Source organism: Sphaerodactylus townsendi, linkage group LG03 (assembly GCF_021028975.2).
Source record: "Sphaerodactylus townsendi isolate TG3544 linkage group LG03, MPM_Stown_v2.3, whole genome shotgun sequence".
Lineage (NCBI taxonomy): Eukaryota > Metazoa > Chordata > Lepidosauria > Squamata > Sphaerodactylidae > Sphaerodactylus > Sphaerodactylus townsendi.
In genome coordinates this window covers 127,743,510-127,764,151 of record NC_059427.1, presented here as the reverse complement: position 1 = coordinate 127,764,151, position 20,642 = coordinate 127,743,510, and the positions used below count along the sequence as shown (strand labels likewise).

The window sequence follows — 20,642 nt, the reverse complement described above, 5'->3', positions numbered from 1 at the left end:
GATCTTCCTGAGCTTATCTTTTAGCATAACACAAATATTGCAGATTTCCAATCCTGCCCCCAAAGGAAGTAGACACAGGAACCCAATTTTTTGCATGACTGTGATAAAGACATGAATTGTACAATTTGCCTTCCAGCAAATTTCTAGCCACTCTACTTGTAGAAACAAGCCTTAAAGCTGACAAGAGTCTCTGCCCTGCCTTACTGTTTTCCAATATCTAACAAGTTCTATTATTTCTCTGCCACTATTATTGGACTTTCTTCCATTAGGATAGAGTACCTATCTCACCATCAATATCGCTGGCAACAATTCCTGATGCTAGAGTTGGTGTTCAATGAATCGACGTTTCATTTACTACATCAAAACCAGGATAGTGCTGTAGAGTACTTAAATAATTTGGTTACAATACGATTGTAGAATTGGCAGTTCAGTGTAGAATTTTGGGTTATAATGTCAAGTATTCCAGGTTCTAATGAGACTGCCGTCTGGCATATTTGGGGGAGGGGGAGGGGAGTGACACTTTCAAAGTTGCCCAACACAGACTGGAACTTAGCTCAGTGGAGGATTCCCTGGGCTGTAACATCATCACCAGGGGAATTCAACCCTGTGGCAGGACAGTGGTGGCTGGGATCGGTCCACCTTAACCCCCCCCCCCCCCGTTTCAGGGGCGGCAAAAATTGGTAGGAATTTGCCATTGGCGACAATAAACCACACAACAGTGGACTGCCTCAGTTGATCAGCCCTACATCCAGAGGAGTGGCCCCTAAATTCCAGTTCCATCCAGAGGAGTGGCCCCTAAATTCCAGTTCCATTGCAAGATGGGTCAAACTTTGCATTCAAGATGGGTCAAACTTTGCATGGGTCAAACTTTGCATTCAAACTCGTGCCCCTTCAGATGTTATGGGCTACAGTTCCCATCATCCCCTGCCAGCATCATGCTGGCAGGGGATGATGGGAACTGTAGTCCATAACATCTGGAGGGCCGCGAGTTTGGCACCTATGAGTCCTAGCCTAAAGATCTCTAGCCTCTCAGGTCTCATGGTGGCACATTCAACCAGAGCGGCAGCCGCTTCAGCAGCTTTCTCCAGCAGAGCCCTAATTGATGAAGTGTGCAGAGCAGCCACCTGGTCATCATTTTCAATGTTTGTTCATAAATATAACCAGAACAAATCAGCAGAAGCAGCCGTTGGCAGATGAGTCCTACAGCAGGTGCTCCAAAAGCAGGACTAAGATAGGACATTTGGCTTTTGTCCTCATATTGAAAGGTTTTTCCTTCCCAGGTTGTAGCTTGGGTACATAACCAGCCTGGATTACTGTAGCCCCACTGAAGAATGACACTTTGGATTTACCATGAAGGTGTCTTCTCTTCAGTGGGGCAAAGTCATCCAGAATCCACCTGGAAATTTGAGTCTGTAACAAGGGGAAAAATAAAGCTAGGAAAACTGCAGGGCTTTGGGATGTCTGGAGAGTTCAGCCCCCTTCATCCAGGAGTCCTTGTAAAAAAACTGCATAGCCCTGCCTGGACAAAAAAGAAGTGACCTAACTAGTCTGACTTCGCCCCACTGAGTAGAAAATACTTTCACAGCAAGTCCAAAGTGTCATTTGCTGCAAAATAGTTTGTTGTTATGGAGCAATTTAAAGTGGCCTCTCTGTAGATGGATATTTATGTGCATTGGACCCTCTATCAGAACAAGTCAGTCTCTTGTTTTATCTCATGTACTCTGTTTAGCGTCGTTTCAGCTTACTGAAGCAAAGAAAAATGTACCATACTGATGAGATGTATAAATGTGGAGATTGGGGACAGGTTAATCCTGGGTACATGCTTCACCCAGCAGTCTATCCAGGAGATGTGACTGGGAGGCTCTTGAGTTTCATTTCATTGGCTCTCTTAGCCATTCTATCCAAGATGACTGTCTAAACAAGACTATCTATATACATTTCTGCTGTCCCCAGAGAGCCTTGACAGGGCAGCTATATATGCAATTTGTTCACTGAAAGCAAGCCTGCTCTTGTTTCCTTATTTCGCCTTGTTTCTCTTTAACTGATTTTCCCAGATTCCGCTTTTTGATAATTTCTTTTTCTCCAATACTAACCAATGCCTGCTGTCATCTGCCTCCAGGTTAGTTTCCTTAATAGTTTCCATGTCCTTGTTGCAGTCTTAGCCCTGTCCCTCCTTGAATTCTTTAGTTCCTCTCTATATCTGTCCAGTCTGTGTTGGGACCTTGGAAAGAGGGCTTCACCTATCATATTGGCTGCCACCGCAGGCTGTTGCTAAGGGTCCTAAATTTGTGGCTGAGCAAAGGAGAGAGGTTCTTGGGCACTGCTACCTGCTTCCACACCCTCACTGGCTACCTTACCCGAAGGCTCACCGCTGGAAGGCTTCAGTCCTGGAAATGCCTGTGGACAGCGGGATCGACACAGCTGGCATCCACAACAGTTGATTGTATTGGAAGTTTGTCCTGGGACATGGGGAGTCTGCAGGGTCACCCTCAAGCCCCTGAGGGGAGTACTGGATGACTGCGGCTGTTTCTGCTGCTGACTGTCCTGCAGCGCTCTGATCCAGCATACTCCTCATGTTATCACTCTCCAAAACAGATGCCTCTGGGTGGGAGGATTTCTCCTTGATGTCTTTTTTCTCTTTCAGGCCTTGGAACCTCCACCTTTCTGGATACTTTTTCTTCTTCCATGTTAAGTAAAGAAGTTACTTTCACTTTTGCAACTTGGAGCGATGAGAAATAGTGCCTGAGTTGAACAGAAGGGCTATTCAGACTGGAGACTGATAGGCCCCCTTCACCCAGGAGTCTTTGCATAGCCCTGCCTGGACAAAGGAGGAATGACCCTAACCAGCCAGGATGACTTCACCACACTGAAGGAGAACACCTTCCCACACATAGTCAGCATTTCCTTCACATCGCCAGTAACTCCTTTTCATCATACTTTACAATGGCCCAGAGGAAACAGCTGAATTCAAAAAGTCAACAGCATCACAAGCAAAAGGCCTGCCGCGTGCCATGCGGCACGTTGCACATTTTTAGCGGTATCAATGGCACCACTTAGTTGCATGCATCAGTCCTCACATACAGGGATATCTGTTCTCCTCTTCACTCTGCTGCTCTCAGTCCCTCACACATCATTAGAGTCAGGATTACAGAGAAGAACTGCCAGTCTCAAAGCAATCTTCCCAATATTTTTGAGAGCTGCAGTGGAAGGCCTGCAAAAAAACAATATCTGAAAAAAGGGCAGGTCAGCTCTGCACACAAAACTCACCTACTGTTGTTGGCTCCTGCAAGGGAGGCGGAGACAAAAAAAGGGAAAAAATGGCTCACTGAACTTGTGCCTTGTACCCTCAAGAGGGACTGAAAATGGCTCTCTTGATCCCTAACTAAGATGGAGGAAGGGAGAAAGATGATCCTTTTTAAGGTGATCCTCTTGATATCAGGGCAGCAGAGAAATCCTGCAATCTACTACATAGGCAGGGCTGATATGGAGAAACAGGCAAAATTCCTTCCCCTTGATGATTAAGTATCGTCATTTGACCCTGTCTGTTACCAAAAGGACACATTTCCTAAAAATAAGCACTGCTCCACTCCAGCAACACCGGTGAATATATAAACCCTCCATCTCTATGTGCACCCCCATCATAATGAAGTGCACTTGCTAGTGTCTAATAACAATGGGACACACAGATATACTCTACTGATAGAAAAGAATTCCTTTTGAAACTGAGCTTCCCTCACATTTTCACATGGGGCGCCAATTAAATGAGAATCAAGCAGCTTTCTTTTTACTGCTAATAATCCTCATCAGCAACCTTTTTTTGAGACACCCTGTAGTAGTACTGAAGCTCAGGCTTTGGGTATGACATATTAAGGCCAGAAAAGGGGATGAATGAATATATACATGTATTTATATAAAAGACAAAAATGACAATTGGTAGAGAGAAAAAGAAGAGAAGAAAGAAGCAGATTTCACTTTGAACTCTCCTTGCAGTAATAGATTCTGCAAGATGCTACATGCCAAAGTGCAGGGTGCAGCATGGGGGGTGGGGTGGGGATAGTAATGCATTTTTAATCAGGAATATAGAGTAAAGGGTTGGTGGGTCTAATTGTTAAAAGGAGAGGCTGAAAAACATAGATGCAAGAGAATATTTCATTGCAGAAGGAACGAAAGTGGTTGTTTCCAGGCAGCTGCATTGCAGAAGACAGGTATTGAAGTTACAGAAGGAGGCTAGTCTTTTTGTTTTGAGAAAGGGTCTGCTGCTAATTTGGGCTCTTTCTGACACTGCTGCCAATTAAAGTACTGGCCAGTTAACTGTACAGCAGCTGGCTACATTTAAATCAGATTCTCACAATAGCCCAATAACCTGTGTATACCAGGGTAATACTGGTTGAAAACTCTCAACTGAAAAGGCCATCATTCAATTAACAAGTTGTCTTTTATTAATAGTGATTATTAAAAGCAACGAATATATTTTAGGCAATAAGCACATGCACACAAAGCATACAAGGGCTGACTGAGTGGGAAAAGGGTCGAAGTTGGATAGGGTTTTGGGGTGGGTGATAGTTATCAGTCTTGAAGGGACGTCCAAGAAAAGCAGCACTGAACAAAGAAATAACCAGTGTTTCCAGGAGCTAAGGAAAGAGCCCCCCCACACAAGTGGGGATGCACACATGGATCCAGAACAAACACACACCACTGTCAGGTGCAGTTGCTCCGGAGGTCCCAGGCAGCAGAATGCCAGGAGCCCCCTACAGTCCAGAAGAACTGCAAACGATTTGCACAGCCCTGTCTGAACAGCTGGAAGCTGGACCTAACCAGCTTGGATGATGAAGCCCCACTGAAGGAGAAACTGCCATTTTCCACAGACCTGGTAGCTGTTTTTTTAAATAAACTATATAGCTTTGTTTTTATATGGATATAAGCTGGGAAATGGGGTGGGAAAGCTTCCTCCACCCCCTTCTGTGAAAGGAGTTGTGGACTGACCCGTTACACTCCAAAACTTTCTTTAAGTCTTGGTCCAGAGGCAATGTGCTCTTCTCCCTTTATGTGTGTGGGGAGGCAGGAATCTACACTTATTCGCTGGAGAAGTTAGGGAAAGGTCTGGTCAGAAAGGCTACATCTTTTGCATACAGCAATGAAAGCTGAAAACTCCTGGGCTAAGCTATGATGAAGTCTGGAGACAAATGAACAAATTAATTCCAGAAACAAATTCCAGAGGGATAGCCATGTCAGTATTTTGTAACAAAACCAAAAGGAATTTTGCTTCGCCTTATACAGCAACAGTATTTTACTTATTTATTACTAGACACTATTTCACTGGAAGTGTGAAGTAAATCCTCAGACAGCAGATAGAGCTACGTGAATTGATACAGGGAAGAAAAAAATAAAGGTCATGAAATGCAAGAGATAGACGTCAAATTTTAATGCAAAACACAAAAGTACAAGATAAGCACAGTGACCATTCACAACAGCTGTAACTTAGTCCTGATTAACACACTTAAACCTACTGTTAAATTTTAGTTCAGCCATTATCTGTATTGCAATTATCTATGCCACAAGGAAGGAGATCAAAAATACAATAAAACAATTCTGCCATGGAGTTACAATGTCCTTGCAATGGATTAATAAGTATTATATATTTAATGTTAAAGAAACTAAAATAAAATAATATCCCAGGAAACCCATAGTTATTTTCCACGAACCAATGTTGTGCTCTTTAGGATGTAACAGCAAGAATGGGGAGAGAAAAATGCAGTAAAGTTATATCTTGCTTGTAGTGACAAAATACCTTATCTGACCCCGATGGGCTATCATGACTGCACAGCATCCATCTAATTCAGCAAGCAAATATATACTGTGATGCTGGGATATAAATACGAGGAAGAGTGTCCCTACTCTAGATGCTGTATTTATATTATGGGAGTATAATTGGGTGTCTGTCAACTGCCCCCCCCTCCCCAACTATGTCTGGAACATTTTTATTGGTGACAAGATCCAAATGTTTCCTGCACATTCTAGCAGCAGATTCTTTATGTGGCACTTAATATGCCGTTTAAAGAGTCACAGCCTTTTCTCTGGAAAATCCACTTGTGCTGCCTTAAATATACCTAAATATTGAGCAATCACTGCCTTACTAATGTGGCTGTTTCCCTCTTCGCTTTCAGTGAATGTCCCACTGGTACTGTTGTCATATGGAGAATAAATTAACATTACCGAGCATGTGTGTTGCGGAGGTCAATTATCAATTAAGTTGTCTCAGTTCTAAGGTATAATTAACATTAATTCCAGTGCCTTTTGATATAGATCATTAATATTTGCGTGGCATAGCTAAAACAGAAATAATTAAAACAGTTTTTAGCATTAAAAAATCATTTTCATTATCCAAAACATGTAATTCAAATTCCTGATGCATTCTGAGAGTCTTCCTTAGGTATTTTTTTTAATCAGACAAACATGGTTGTTTGTCTTATTCATCTGAAATGGAAGGAGAAGATCTACACACTATCACTTACATTTTTGCTGTGCCTTTATCTTTAGTGTTCGTTGAAGCTCTCTTTTCCTTTTTGTATAATTATCAATGATCATAAAGAGGAATTTTTTTCTGTTCCATTTTTTAACAAGGAGAACTGGTGCTCTGTTTATTTTATTTCAACTACCCTAACATTCTGGACGCCCACTATATACCTGGTCATTTGTGCCCCCCATTTCACCTCCAAAGCAATGCAACAGTAATGCACAAAAAAACTATAATTTATCCCACTGCCTAGTTACTGAACATTTTCAGATACCTCACTAGATTATGTACCGTTTCAAAAGGCTGACCTGCAGTATAAGAGCTAGATTTGAGTCCCATTGTACCTTAGAAATGGCCTGTCTGGCACTGATCAGGGCCCAGGCCCTTTCTACTATAACTTCAGCTCTGCGGAGTGGGCTCCCTGAAGAGGTAAGAGCATCCCCCCCTTTGGATATTCTCAAGAGACACTGCAGAGCTTGCCTATTTGCCAGGGCTTTTAAGGAGGTTTGAACAGCAGGCATCTTTTTGGGGGGATGCGGGGAGAGATGGAGGGATTGGGGCTCATTATTTTATCTTTGGTTTTAGCTGGGGATGTTTCAACTATTTTTGTAAGCTGCCTTGAACCAAGAGGAAAAGCAGGATATAAATGTTTGGATAGATGGAGATTGTTATAATTTGATAAAGCTAACTTTGACTCTTGAGAACTTATAACTTGAAAATCTTGTTGTCTCTCTGGTGCTACTGGTCTCAAATCTAGGTTATTTACAGACTGGGAATTTTAATAAGTAATTCCAACAAAATCTGTACTTTTTCTGTACCTACCTCACAGGGTGTTTGTTGTGAGGGGGGAAGGGCAAGGAGATTGTAAGCCGCTTTGAGTCTCCTGCAGGAGAGAAAGGGGGGATATAAACCCAAACTACTCCTCCTCCTCCTCCTCCTCCTCCTCTTCTTCTTCTTCTTCTTTTTGTTAATATATACTGATTACTTGACCTAACCTCCTTTTACAATGGCTTTTTAGATGTCATAATATTTTTAACTCACGGAAATATTTATAAACCTCCTATCTACCCACAGGTTTTTCAGGGTTCATGTATATTCTCTGTAAACCCTTTAACAGCAAAAGTCCCTACAAAACTATTCATTAAGTGCCTTCATAGGTTGTTGCTCTAAAGTCACTCACTAGAGTGACACTGGCTGAACAGTACTTGGAGAAGAAACCCAACATCACAGGCCTTCTTATACTTTACCCAACACATTGCCATAATTTCTCACAACTTGCAAAAATATCGAAGCCTTTACTGTGGCACGACTGTCTCCACTTTGTGTGCTGAGATGGGTGCCAGTTGAGAAACTTTGATACTTAATCATCTGGGGGTACTGCTTCGCCAATTGGTAGGATTATACCAAATATCCTTAAGTCATACAAATGTTTACAAGGATTGAAAAACATTCTGCAAAGTCATAAACTACAGTAGATCCTTCTGTCAAAAGTGTATAAGAGAGAAGCTATCAGAAAGGATGAGTAGATACGCTGTTTTGAGTCCTCACTTGTCCTACCATTAGAGACCATTGAGCAAACAATGACATTAACCATGTCTAATGAAGCACATCTCAGTAAATGCATTAAGGAGAACATGGAAGACATAAGAACGTAAGAAAGAGCCTGCTGGATCAGACCAGAGTCCATTTAGTCTAGCACTCTGCTACTCGCAGGAGCTCACATGCAGGATGTGAAAGCAATGGCCTTCGGCTGCTGCTGCTGCTGCTGCTGCTCCTGAGCACCTGGTCTGCTAAGGCATTTGCAATCTCAGATCACGGAGGATCAAGATTGGTAGCCATAGATCAACTTCTCCTCCATAAATCTGTCCAAGCCCCCTTTAAAGCTATCCAGTTAGTGGCCATTACCACCTCCTGTGGCAGCATATTCCAAACACCAATCACACATTGCGTGAAGAAATGTTTCCTTTTATTAGTCCTAATTCTTCTCCCCAGCACTTTTAATGTATGCTCCCTGGTTCTAGTACTGTGAGAAAGAGAGAGAAATTTCTCTCTGTCGACATTTTCTACCCCATGCATAATTTTATAGACTTCAATCATATCCCCCCTCAGATGTCTCCTCTCCAAACTAAAGAGTCCCAAACGTTGCAGCCTCTCCTCATAAGGAAGGTGCTCCAATCCCTCAATCATCCTTGTTGCCCTTCTCTGCACTTTTTCTATCTCTTCGATATCCTTTTTTTTGCTGTTGTTCTATGTATGCCAATAAAGGCTTTGCTTTGATATCCTTTTTGAGATGTGGACAGCTGCAACTAAATCACAACCAATGAAATGTCTGAACTAGAGTTACCTTTCCCCCCCAAAGCACATTATACTCATACCCAATTCTTACACAAGGTTCCCCATGGTCTCCCATCCAGATTTCTGTGAAGGTCTAACTTTTAGCTTCAGCAAGGACCAAAAGCAGCAAGTATTTGAAACACATGCTGTGCAACATTGCTTCAGCCTGACAGTTCTATTTAACAACCCACCACTACTGGAAGAGTACACATTCAGGGGATATTTATTGTGAGATATACATTTGTACTTCCCCCCTCCTCTTGTACTCTCTCACTTCCTCTCCCGCTGCACATTTCAACAGATGTGATTCACTGTAGCTGAACAATTAATCACCCCATCTATCTTTCAGTCAACACAATGAACAACAGCTTCTCCTGACCGCCTACAGCAGCTGGGATAATACTTTCGCTTACATTTCCAGGGCATTCCCCTGCAGTCATCACTCCTTGACATAAATCTTACCAACCAACTAGCTCTGGAAAACCATAGCTAGGCAACACACACACCCCTCAGAATCCGAGCCTTAGGGATGACTACTGTCAATTTTTCACATACCGGACTGCATCCTTTCGCCTTTCCTTGTACTCCCACATCTTCTTTCATTGCTACATTTCATGCTTTTTAAATACTTTGAGAGATAGGGGAAACTACCCTGTACTGAACTTTAGCATTCTACCCTTAGCACAAATGTTAAATCCATGTCTTTATGCTACATTTCTCCACAACCACAGGTTTGTTGTCAGCTCAGGAATTGACAAATGAAATGGTCCGAAATATTTACCTTATAGGGCATCATTAATAAGCAGGGAAGTTTGTAACAACACACAAATGGTTACTTGTGTAATATACTTCCACATCCACTCACTGATTTTCCACATCTATAACCAATATCAGGGGCCAGCAAAACTCAGAACATTAAAGTGCAAATGTTTTGGTGTCCTAGATATATATCTGACGGCAATAAAAACATGCAGTAAAGCGGACAGGATTTTAGAATCCCAGGATCACTGCTGAATATCAGTTTCACAAAATATAATGTACAAGGTTACATGTAAGGGATTTATAGCACCTGAATACTCAAGCATGTGTTTCGCCAGTCTAACCTACAAGGCTGTACCTAGAATCATTTTAAAGCAGTGAACACATCCTTTATCTAGAATTATTTTAAAGCAGTGAACACATCCTTTATCCTGGATAACAATTTCCCAAGCATGAGGAACTCAACAATGTTGTGTGTGAGATTCAATGAATATATTCTTACTTTAAATTACACTGAGGCTTGAGTCTCCAGCCAAGGAAGAGCACACATCAAAAATACGTCTTTTTCCCAGGAGAGCTGAGGATTACTTTTCATTTTCTTTGCAGCTAAAATCCTCCTAAAGCATTATACCCAATATATCTAATAATACTAAGCATAACTCTAGATAATTAGCCAGAAGAATGTCAGTGCCTAATCAGAGCTCCATCGTCCCCTTTTTGCTAAAAAACCATCCATCCAAAAAGGCAACAAAAATACTGAATCAACTCCAATACTCATGTCTGGCTTCCAAAGGGAAAAGAAAGGAAAGGAACCTCGAGGTCTCTTTGCTCTGAATGGATAAGCTCGATGCAAATGCTGGCTTAGTGTATGGCAGCGGTGAAAAGAAAATTCTATGCTTGGAATAATTAAGACAGCGACTCCAAATAAAATTACAAAATTGTAATACCCTTACAAAGAGCTATGGTATGCCCTATTTGGGATCCTATGCACAGTTCTAATGACTGTATCTCAAAAATGAAATTGCAGTGTTCGAAAAAGAACAGAACGGGGCAACAAAGATGATTAATGGGCCGGAGCACCTTGCCTATGAGGAAAGGCAAAGATGTCTTGGGCTTTTTAATGTGCAAAAAGTTAATGTATGAGAGACTTGAAAGAAGTTAATAATTTATGCACAGGGTGGACAAAGTAAATAGGGAGAGCTTTTCTCCTCTCTCATAACACCAGAACTCAGGAATATCCAGTAAAATTGATGGACAGTGACAGAATTCATGACAGAAAAAAGGAAATGCTTTTTAGTGAGTAATTAAATTGTAGAATTCGTTATCAGAAAGATGAAGTGATGAGCATAACCTAAAACCTTAAGACTTTCTCCTTTGAAGGTGGAGTTCGGTATGAGTGAGAAATAAAAGGAAGGTGAATCCATTTGGCATATTTTTGGGAGTAACTATAAGATACTAGATATTTTGTGCAAAAAATATTTATAGAGAACTGGTGTTGGCCATCACTGAGGATTTCAAATCAACATAGATGACAATGTGACAGAAAAATATCCTTGGATTATTCAGTCTAACTACTGACAGTTCAGCACAGAAACTGTTATTTGCCACCCTGCTTTCAGTAATAAAGTTTAACTCAATAGGAAAGAGCAATCTTCATAAAATGACAACATGAGACAGGAAGAGAAAGGCAATGGAAAAGGGAAAGAAAGAGAGATCGAGGCACACACAAACCTAACAGACAGATGTCTGGGCTTGATTCTGCAAGACTGCAATAAAACGCCAACTTGATCTTGAATGCAGTTTAGGGACCCTGCACAAGCTTCTCTCCCTCACCTCACCAAGAACAAACAAGCCATCTCATCCAATCACACTCAGAAAAAGGAGACATTCCCCTCATATTAATACAGTTACTCACACTGTCCACTGCAAGGATTTTGGCCCAGATGAAGACAAGAAGAGGTCTTAGTTCTCGTGCAGAACTCTGGAGGAGCTTTAACACATACGGGAAAATGCCAACAGACAAAGCCTGAAGGAAGAAAATTGAAGACACAATATAACCTTTGAATGTGTAGGTTTGTAAGGTGAACGAGCTGACATGTTATGCCTCATCCATCTCCAACCTTGTATATCATGACAAATGCCTGATAAGACTAGCTATATTTATAATGCCAATGCTACAGATGAGTGCTGCATGCTCATTTCAGTCTGATTTTACGGGATGTTAGCCTGGTACTTTCAAACATATTTGGCTGGGCCAAAATCACTGTTTACTAGAATCAGTTCTTGCTCAGGATGCTTATGATGCTCTCCTACCTTTTACACTCCTGATTTGGGACTTCTAGCTCTCACAAAGAAGGTGCAAAAGTTCAGTCATTAAGTGTTTCACAAGAAACCTGCAATAATTTTTAATTAATGTAGCATTCCATTCTTTGCTTCTTCCCATTTGAATTTGTTGGATCTTTTCATCCTAAAAATAAACAGTGTCCCTCAACTGCACGTGCAGTCAGCCATAAAAAATTCAAACCTTTGAATAATTTTAAAACAGAAGTCCCTTCTCCTCTAAGACGAGTCATGTTCTTCCGGGCTGTGCCTGAAGTCTGGGTAAAATTTACAACAACTTGATCTAGTTTCTTATTCTCATTTTACCCAGGCACCTGGTTCAATAAATCCAACATGCCTTGAGAAGATCTCTGAGCATTCACATCACCTTTCTTATTATGCCTGCAGTCAGCTGCGGACAGAATTGAAGACACCAAGCAAGGATGGGGACTGCAGTTTTTAGCTAATGTGCAGAACACATAAAAAGGATTCCTATTAACTTCAGCAGCCCGCTGAAGCTCTAGCAGACTGATTTATGATGACCTTAGGGTCATCCGACTGCTGACAAATGCAAAACCATTGCCACCAACTCATGAGAAACTCTTTTCCACCTCCTGCATGTAGAAGTTCATCACTCATAGATGCTGATTGTACAGAGAGAAACTTGCCTTTTCCTCGATATATGTACTCACCAAGCTAACAGCCCAGGGACCCAGATCCAAAAACCGGCCCAGCAAATCAAGAGCTCGCAGCCGATGCACCTGGCTCAAGAGCACCTGCAAAAAAAGACATTTAGAAATATTTATAACCTGCCTCATACCAAAGTCTCTAGGCTACTTACACAGGTTAAAAATGATAAAAATCACAATAAAAGCATCATAAATAAATTATAACAATTAAAACAAAAGAATAAAAAAGCATAAAACCCCACCCCAATCCCTACTCTGCCATGCCCACCCCCTAGACCAGCAGCTGTAAATGGGGCTTCCAGGGAAGCTAGCCAAATGCCTGGGCAATGAGCAAGGTCTTTGCCATGTGCCTAAACCCATCAATGGACACTATTCCAGAGCCTGGGGGCAATCATGAAGAAAGCCCTCCTGTGTACCCCTGCCCCTCGGAGTGGGAAGGTACACTAGGAGCAGGTTCAGTAAAATACAATAGTCTATGGTATCAAAAGCTGCTGAGAGACCAAGGAAAATCAACCCAGCAGTATCCCTCCCCCTCCCCCAATAAAGGTCATTTGTTAGAGCAACCAAAACCATGTGCCGAAACCATGTCTGAAACCAGATTGACATGGGTCCAGAAAATCAGTTTATTTCAAGTAGCCTGCAGCTGAGCTGCCATCACTGTCACCAGGATCTTACCCCAAAATGGGATGTTTGCCACTGGGTGACAACTGTCCAGTCCATATGGTCCAAAGGGGACCCCTTTAAAAGGGGGAAGACCCTGCTTCTTTCAAAAGCACTGGTACTACCCCCTCCACCAGAGAGACATTTACTATCTCCTGAACACACTGAGCCAGTCCCCCCACCCCCCAGCTAGCTTTTGTCAGCCAGGATGGACAAGGGTCCAGGGATCCACTGGACTGGCCACAACTTGTCCATGTTCTTGGACTTCAAAAACTGGAAAAGAAACCAGATGGTTCTCAGGTCACTTTCACAAGGTGCTGCTCAATGTTGGAGTCCAATTCTGTGTGGATCTGAGAGACTTCATCCCGAAAGTATGCAGTATAACAGCAGATATCAGAGGACACCCTGGATGCAGTTCTCAAAGTGAAGGACAGCAAGCCACTAACCACCCTAAGTAACTCTGCTGGACAGCTTCCTCCGGATGGAATGAGCACGGAGAAATACACCTTTGTCACCATTAGAAAAGCAGCAAAGAAGGTGTCTGGTCACATCCACAAGGCCATTTCTGCCACCTGCGTTTGAGCCATCACCCCTACTGGTTCATTGCCCTCAGATCTCCAATATACTATGGGACTCGAAGGGCTCTACCAGCAGGGGGTCATGCTTAGGAGCAATCATGCCAATGACCCTACTGATCTCACCATTCCTAAGTGAGATCAAGGCCTTGACAGGAACGCCAGCCACGTCACCAAGAAAATCCCTCAGAACTCTCAGGAATCCTTGGGATTCCAGCCATCTTAATTGATCTCCCACCTCTGCAGTGGGGAAGTGACATCTGAAGCCTGAACTTCTATGACAAGGGACAGACCTTAAGTCCCCCAAATAACGGATCACCTCCAACATGCCCTGTCGCAAAGACCAGGTTGAGAATATGTCCAGCTGACTATGTAGAGCCAGAAACAAACTGAGGCAGCCCCATGGTTGCCATGATGGCCATGAGGTGGGACCGTCAGAGGCATCCCTGATGTGAAGATTGAAATCCTTCACAACCACTGTACTGATAGCCTCCAACACCACCTCCAAGATTGCCTCTGCCAGCTCAGGCAAGGAGGTAGCATGGTGAGTGGCACACCACCAGTAGTCCCAACTTGTCTCTCTGGCAAAGAACCAAGAACAAACTCTCTACTCTGAGGGTGATGGGATCTCTAAGCTCATATCACAAGAATGGGAAACTGACTGATTCAAGCATAAAATATATTTTCAGTTCATAGATTTTAGGTACATAATTCAGACTACAATTTTTTCACAATTAGAAAGCAGGAAAATTCTCTATGCAGAAAGGATACTTCAAAAATGTAAGCAAAGCAGTGGATCAGAAGAGATCAAATCACACATGATATATTCAAAGAATTGACCTTGTAGAACATTTTCTTAACGAAAACATTTGGCCATATTAGAGAGGGGAAACATGACACAAAGATTTGGAGAGGACCTGAGCCATCCTCCTCTGAATACTAGGTGCTAAAGGCAAACAGCAGGGGGACATATCTGTCCTCATGCCTGGCTTGCAAGCTTACTAGAGGCATTTGGCTGGTCACATGCAACAGACTGAAGTGGAGACACATGGCTTGTCCAGGACCACTAACTGAATACAAAACAGAAGTAGGATCTGGGCCTCAAAATAACAGACTACTGCTTTGAACCAATACAACACGGGCAGCCCGATCTGAGGGGGGAGGAGCTGGTATAGCCCTGAGTCTACCAACGCAATGGGCAATTGTGGCAGCAGGAGGGGGGCTGACTTCCCCCAGCGGGTGGGCACCATTCAGCTCCTGGCCCGGAAGCTGCCATCCTTGCCAAGTACTGTTGGCTCAGAAAGTGACACCAGCATGGCTGGAGACACTCCAGGGGTGGGCCAGGGCTTGGAGCCGAAACAGGCCTCAGAGATGTGCCACTTTTTCTGGCGTGTCTCCACTATCCCCTATGAGGGATTATTGGAGGTAGGTTTTGTTTTTTTTTACTTTTTGGAGAGGGTGGTGTGGTACTGGAGTGGCACCATCCTTATTTGCCAGCCTACTCTGGATTGGACTGAAAATCACTTTTTGACTAATGTCTAAGGTGACCAGATTTTAACACTGGTAAAGTGGGACACCATTGACCTTCGCGCCCTGCCGCCAGACCTACCCAGGCTCTCAGGGTCCCCGGGAGGCACAAAACATGTCAAGGGACCCGATACCCCGAGGCACGCCTTTCCGTTTAACCCGAATGGACGATAAGAAAAGGTGCTTCAGATCCTTTTTTTCAAATACCTTAACTCAGCAGAGCTGCAGCCCTCTAACATCACTCCCGTAACCTCATTAAAGCCCTTTCTTGGGCGCAGAGGTGTAGCTAGGGGAAATGGAGCCTGGTGCAAAATCTGAGTTTTGCGCCCCCCACCCTGTGGACGGCTTCCCCAAGACCAAAGGCCGCCCTCCCCCACTATGACCAAAGAACAATTTTTGCACCGTGTCATCTCAAAGTCACAATCACATTATAGAACATGCCGCAACTCACAAATCTGAACACATGCCCCAACTCACAAATCTGGGCTCCCTAGTTGAAACAATATTGAAAGTGATGCTGTTTGGGGGGTGGGTGGGTGGAGGAATCCACCCTGAAACAGCATCACTTTTAATGTTGTTTAGACTAGAGAGCCCAGATTCTCCTTTTAAATCCACTTTAAAGGGAGAATCTGGGCTCCCTAGTTTAAACAACATTGAAAATGATGCTGTTTCAGGGTAGATTCCCCACCCACCCCACAAACAGCATCACTTTCAATGTTGGTTGTTGTGTGTTTTCCAGGCTGAGTGACCGTGTTCTGGTAGATCTTGTTCCTAATGTTTCACCTGCATCTGTGGCTGGCATCTTCAGAGGTGTATCACAGAGAGAAGTCGGTTATATACTGTGTCCAGACTTCTCTTATTACAGATTCCTCTCTGTGATACGCCTCTGAAGATGCCAGTCACAGATGCAGGTGAAACATTAGGAGCAAGATCTACCAAACCACCGACACACGGCCAGAACGCCCACGACAACCAGTTGAATCCATCTGTGAAATCCTTCGACAATACTTTCAATTTTTTTTAATCTAGGGAGCCCAGATTCTCCCTTTAAATCCACTCAGAAGGGACCAGAAGGGACCAATATCTGGGGGAAAATTGAGTGTGCCTGTCAGGGGAGCAATGGTTAAGCAGTACCAAAATTTCAGGCTACTTTCAGGAGACTATCCTGATGATACCACCCAGGTTTAGTGAAGTTTGGTTCAGGGAGTCCAAAGTTATGGACCCCCCAAAAGGGGTTTTCCCATTCCCCATTGTTTCCAATGGGAGCTAATAGTAAACCATAAACCATACTTCACCAAACCTGGCTGGTATCAGCAAGAGTCTATCCTGATGATACCACCCAGGTTTGGTGAAGTTTGGTTCAGGGGGTCCAAAGTTATGGACCTTCAAAGGGAAGTCCCATCTACTATTAGCTCCCATTTGAAACAATGGGGAATGGTGGCACCCCTTTTGGGGGTCCATAACTTTGGACCCCCTGAACCAAACTTCACCAAACCTGGCTGATATCATCAGGAATGTCACCTGATGATAACCTGAAATTTTGGTGCCGCTAGTCTAAAAATTGCACCCCCTGCAGGCCGACAAAGTAAAAACACTAAAATATTTTAAAAATGCATTTTTGAGGTTTTGGCAGCCCCTTCAGGCATGCGCCCGGTGCATCGCACACCCCTTCGGCCCCTGGTGGCTATGCCACTGCTCCCCAGTGCCTACCAAATCTAAGGCTTTCCTTCTTGCATCACTTCCTCATCATGTATTGAGCCCCCTAATTTCTACCTGCTCAGTGGATCTGTGCATGGAACTGATAGCAGTTCTGAGAATGCTATCTTGGAGATTCTGGTCTTTAACTTTCTACCTACTGATGTACCTTCTTCCTCCAGGGCTACACAACTACAATAAGCAGATTGCATTGACATCTTTCTTGTCTTCTTAGTAGACAAAAGTGAAGCCTGAAGGTTTCCTGTCACATTTAAAAGTTTCTGGCCTTTTGGAAGCCACATAAAGAACAGGAGTTCTCAGAAACATGCACAGGAGAAAGCTGGGGCACTAAATTTCTAAACTGATGCTTAAATATACAGCCCAACTGGCCAGATTCCAAGGCTGGTGGCCTGGTGCTGGCATTGAGCAGGCTTCCAAAGAACTGAGTCCCCTCCCAGATCACAGAAAACACAAGAATCTCTTTTGTGGTGGGGGCTGTGGGTGAAATTGATGCTAAACTGATGCTTAAATATACAGGCCAACTGGCCAGATTCCACACAGAAAAAAATCCCAAAAACTTCTTATTTTTTGAAGGAAAAAGCCCCTCCAAAACTCAAGCCTAACTGAAACAGCCCAGGGGACAGCCATTCATATGGCTAGCTTATTTCAACAAACTGGAAGGGGGACTAAGTGTAAAGTCTCTCAGTACAGCAGTCAGTAAAAACATAAGAAAGAGCCTGCTGGAACAGACCAGAGACCATCTAATCTGGCACTCTGCTACTCGCAGCGGCTCACCAGGTGCCTTTGGGAGCTCACATGCAGGATGTGAAAGCAATGGCCTGCTGCTGCTGCTGCTCCTGAGCACCTGGTCTGCTAAGGCTTTTGCAATCTCAGATCAAGGAGGATCAAGATTGGTAGCCATAGATCGACTTCTCCTCCATCAATCTGCCCAAGCCCCTTTTAAAGCTATCCAGGTTAGCAGCCATCACCACCTGCTGTGGCAGCATATTCCAAACACTAATCACGTGTTGTGTGAAAAAACATTTCCTTTTATTAGTCCTAATTCTTCTCCTAAGCATTTTCAATGGATGCCCCCTGGTTCTAGTGTTCTGAGAATAATAATGGAAACTCTTCATAAGCTCAGAAGCCTTCACTGAACTGGGTCAGGCACCATAAAAGCAAAAAAGCAAGAACTGAGAGTCTCTGCTAAGCTAACATTTAATACTAGCAACAATCCAAAGTCCCTCCCCCGCACTATTCAACCAGCATCTTCCAGAATACCACAACAGAGACCTTGGTTTAGAACAACAGAAACGAGAAGGGGAATTGTTTTAGCAGCTCAAGTTCATCACCTATGAATTGCCATTGAAAGACACAGCAATTAAGACTGGAAAAGGGCCGTTGCATGATGAGCTAAGAGAAAACGAAACTGGTTTTTCCCCCAGCAAACAACACAAAGCACCCATGAATTTCACCACTCCACCCCCCTCCTCTCAACTCCCAATCTTTCTTACCCCCCACCCCCCTACCTCGTTGGGGAGATCGTGAGGAAGTTCTCTCCCTCTCCTTCCATCCACCAGCGAGCAAAGCAGCCGAAGGAAAACCAGAGCGGAGATCCCAGCCCACAAAAAGTCCCGACTCCTGTGCTTGCTAGGCTAGCTGTGGAGACTGGAGTGAGTCGTCAGGCTCCAAGTCTCTGCAGGGAGGGGGGAAGGGGAGTTGAGCAGTCAATTGCTCCTTTTGCTTAGGGCTGCTCAGGACTCTCACAGTTGATTGCTCTGGCCTGGCTGCCGGGCTGGCTGCTGCTGGCTTGGCTTCTTTGGGATGCGGAGGAGCCGGAGGCCACAGCTGAGCAGCAGACTGACGAGGGGGAAGGGAGAGGGGCCGGGGAGAATTTTGCGCCCCCCACGTGACCCATAGCCGTGTGCCCGGTGCGTTGGGCACCCCCTGTCACCGTCACCAGCACAAGACAGCCAAGGAGAGCCAGCAAAAATCGGGACTTTTTTACAAGGCGGAGGGACGCGGGAGAAATTGTTAAAAATCGGGTGGGTCCCGCCAAAAGCGGGATGCCTGGTCACTATACCAATGTCAACAATTAAGACAATCCAGTAATCTTTCTAAACTGGTTCACCTTCCGCGGTGAATGGCGAAGGATGAAGAAAAGTTCCAGAGCAAGGAGAACAATATTATATTTGGACACAGGCAACTGCCCAATCAGTGGCCAGCCACCCCAAAATGCTGCCCCACTGGTGGTGAGCCAGCCTTGTCCATCCATCTCCACCATCACCATCTGTCAATGCCCCCCCATAAGCAGGTGTCTGTTTGGTGCTACAAGCAGAAAATAAATTCAGCAAATAACAGCAGCACTGGAATACTGGCACCCATTGATCACTGCATCATCTTATGGACAAAATCAATACAGCAATAATCAACTCATTTTCATGTTCACTGAGCCCTCCATGTTTACTGACGCCAATGAAAAGGCAGGTGGTATGATGGCTGGGGGCAGGGGGGCTGGAAGTTGAGAGAGGAGAGATTAGGGTGAGAATTAAATCTCCAGTCCAAAAATATAGAGAACAGAAAGAAATACTTGGAAGCTGTAATCAGCTTTTGTTTTCCTTGGCAAATGGATGCTAAGAGATTAAAGTGAAAGAAATGCAGAAAGATGTCACACATTAGTCATTTAGTACAAACTCATTAAAGCCATGTCCAGCTACTCTAATGAACTAGTAGCTCTATGGGATCACATTTAGCTGGGTGTGAAATATCATCAGGCTGTGCACTGTCTCTCTTCTAATCATTTTCAATAGAATTAAAATTTTGCACTGCAATGTGTGATCTGTCGTTTTAAATCAACTGCATTTCCATCCCGAATAACGAGTTGTTCTTCTATTTTTTTGCCATAATGTTCTTACACTTTATTTATTATTGACTAGTTTTCTGCCTTGCATCTCTGCCCCTTGAAATTATTATTCTCATCTCATATATTATAAGCAAGTGTAGGCCAAGATATATAAAATAAAATAAGAAGTGCATTAGGGAGCAAATGGATCTCTTACCAGCACAGCTCAACAGTCTAGTCTACGGCATGGACTCAGGCCGAAAGAGGGGTGATTTAGTTTCTTGCTCATTACATTCTAGGACATCAGACTACAACAAAACTTGATATGAGACCGCTATCTCAAAAATAGATATTGAGTAATGAGACAAAATGAGATGTGGAAAATTACTACTATTAATTAGCATTTATTTGACACTAATGTGCCAGGTGTTGTGCAGAAGAGAAGCAACACCATTCTCCCCAGAAGACAAAACAGGCGTGGGAGGAAAAGGCTGAAGACTGACAAATTAAAACACCAAAGAGCCACGGAGAAGTGAAGGAGGAAACAATGAGGGGTTAGGTCAACATCTTAGGTTAGGTCAACATTGGATGCTTGCCAGCTTGCTGGGTGTCCTCAGGCCAATGACATTCTTTCACCCGAACTGATCTCTTAGGGATATTGTTGTGAGGATGAAATAGATGATAAATGTTGTTATAAACTGCTTTGGATTCCTTTTAGGGAGAAAATG

General features: G+C 43.6%; 1 protein-coding gene across 6 annotated transcripts in view; it reads right to left on the bottom strand.

The window, feature by feature from the left end:
• RPTOR (regulatory associated protein of MTOR complex 1) overlaps window positions 1-20,642 on the bottom strand; it is a 458,205-nt gene that overhangs the window by 107,501 nt on the left and 330,062 nt on the right. For all 6 annotated transcript variants that reach the window (XM_048488432.1, XM_048488434.1, XM_048488435.1 and 3 more), the window contains exons 12-13: window positions 12,619-12,702; window positions 11,523-11,633 (exon numbers count right to left, since the gene is read on the bottom strand). In XM_048488432.1, coding sequence (XP_048344389.1) covers window positions 11,523-11,633; window positions 12,619-12,702 — 195 coding nt within the window. The remainder of the gene's footprint in view (window positions 1-11,522; window positions 11,634-12,618; window positions 12,703-20,642) is intronic.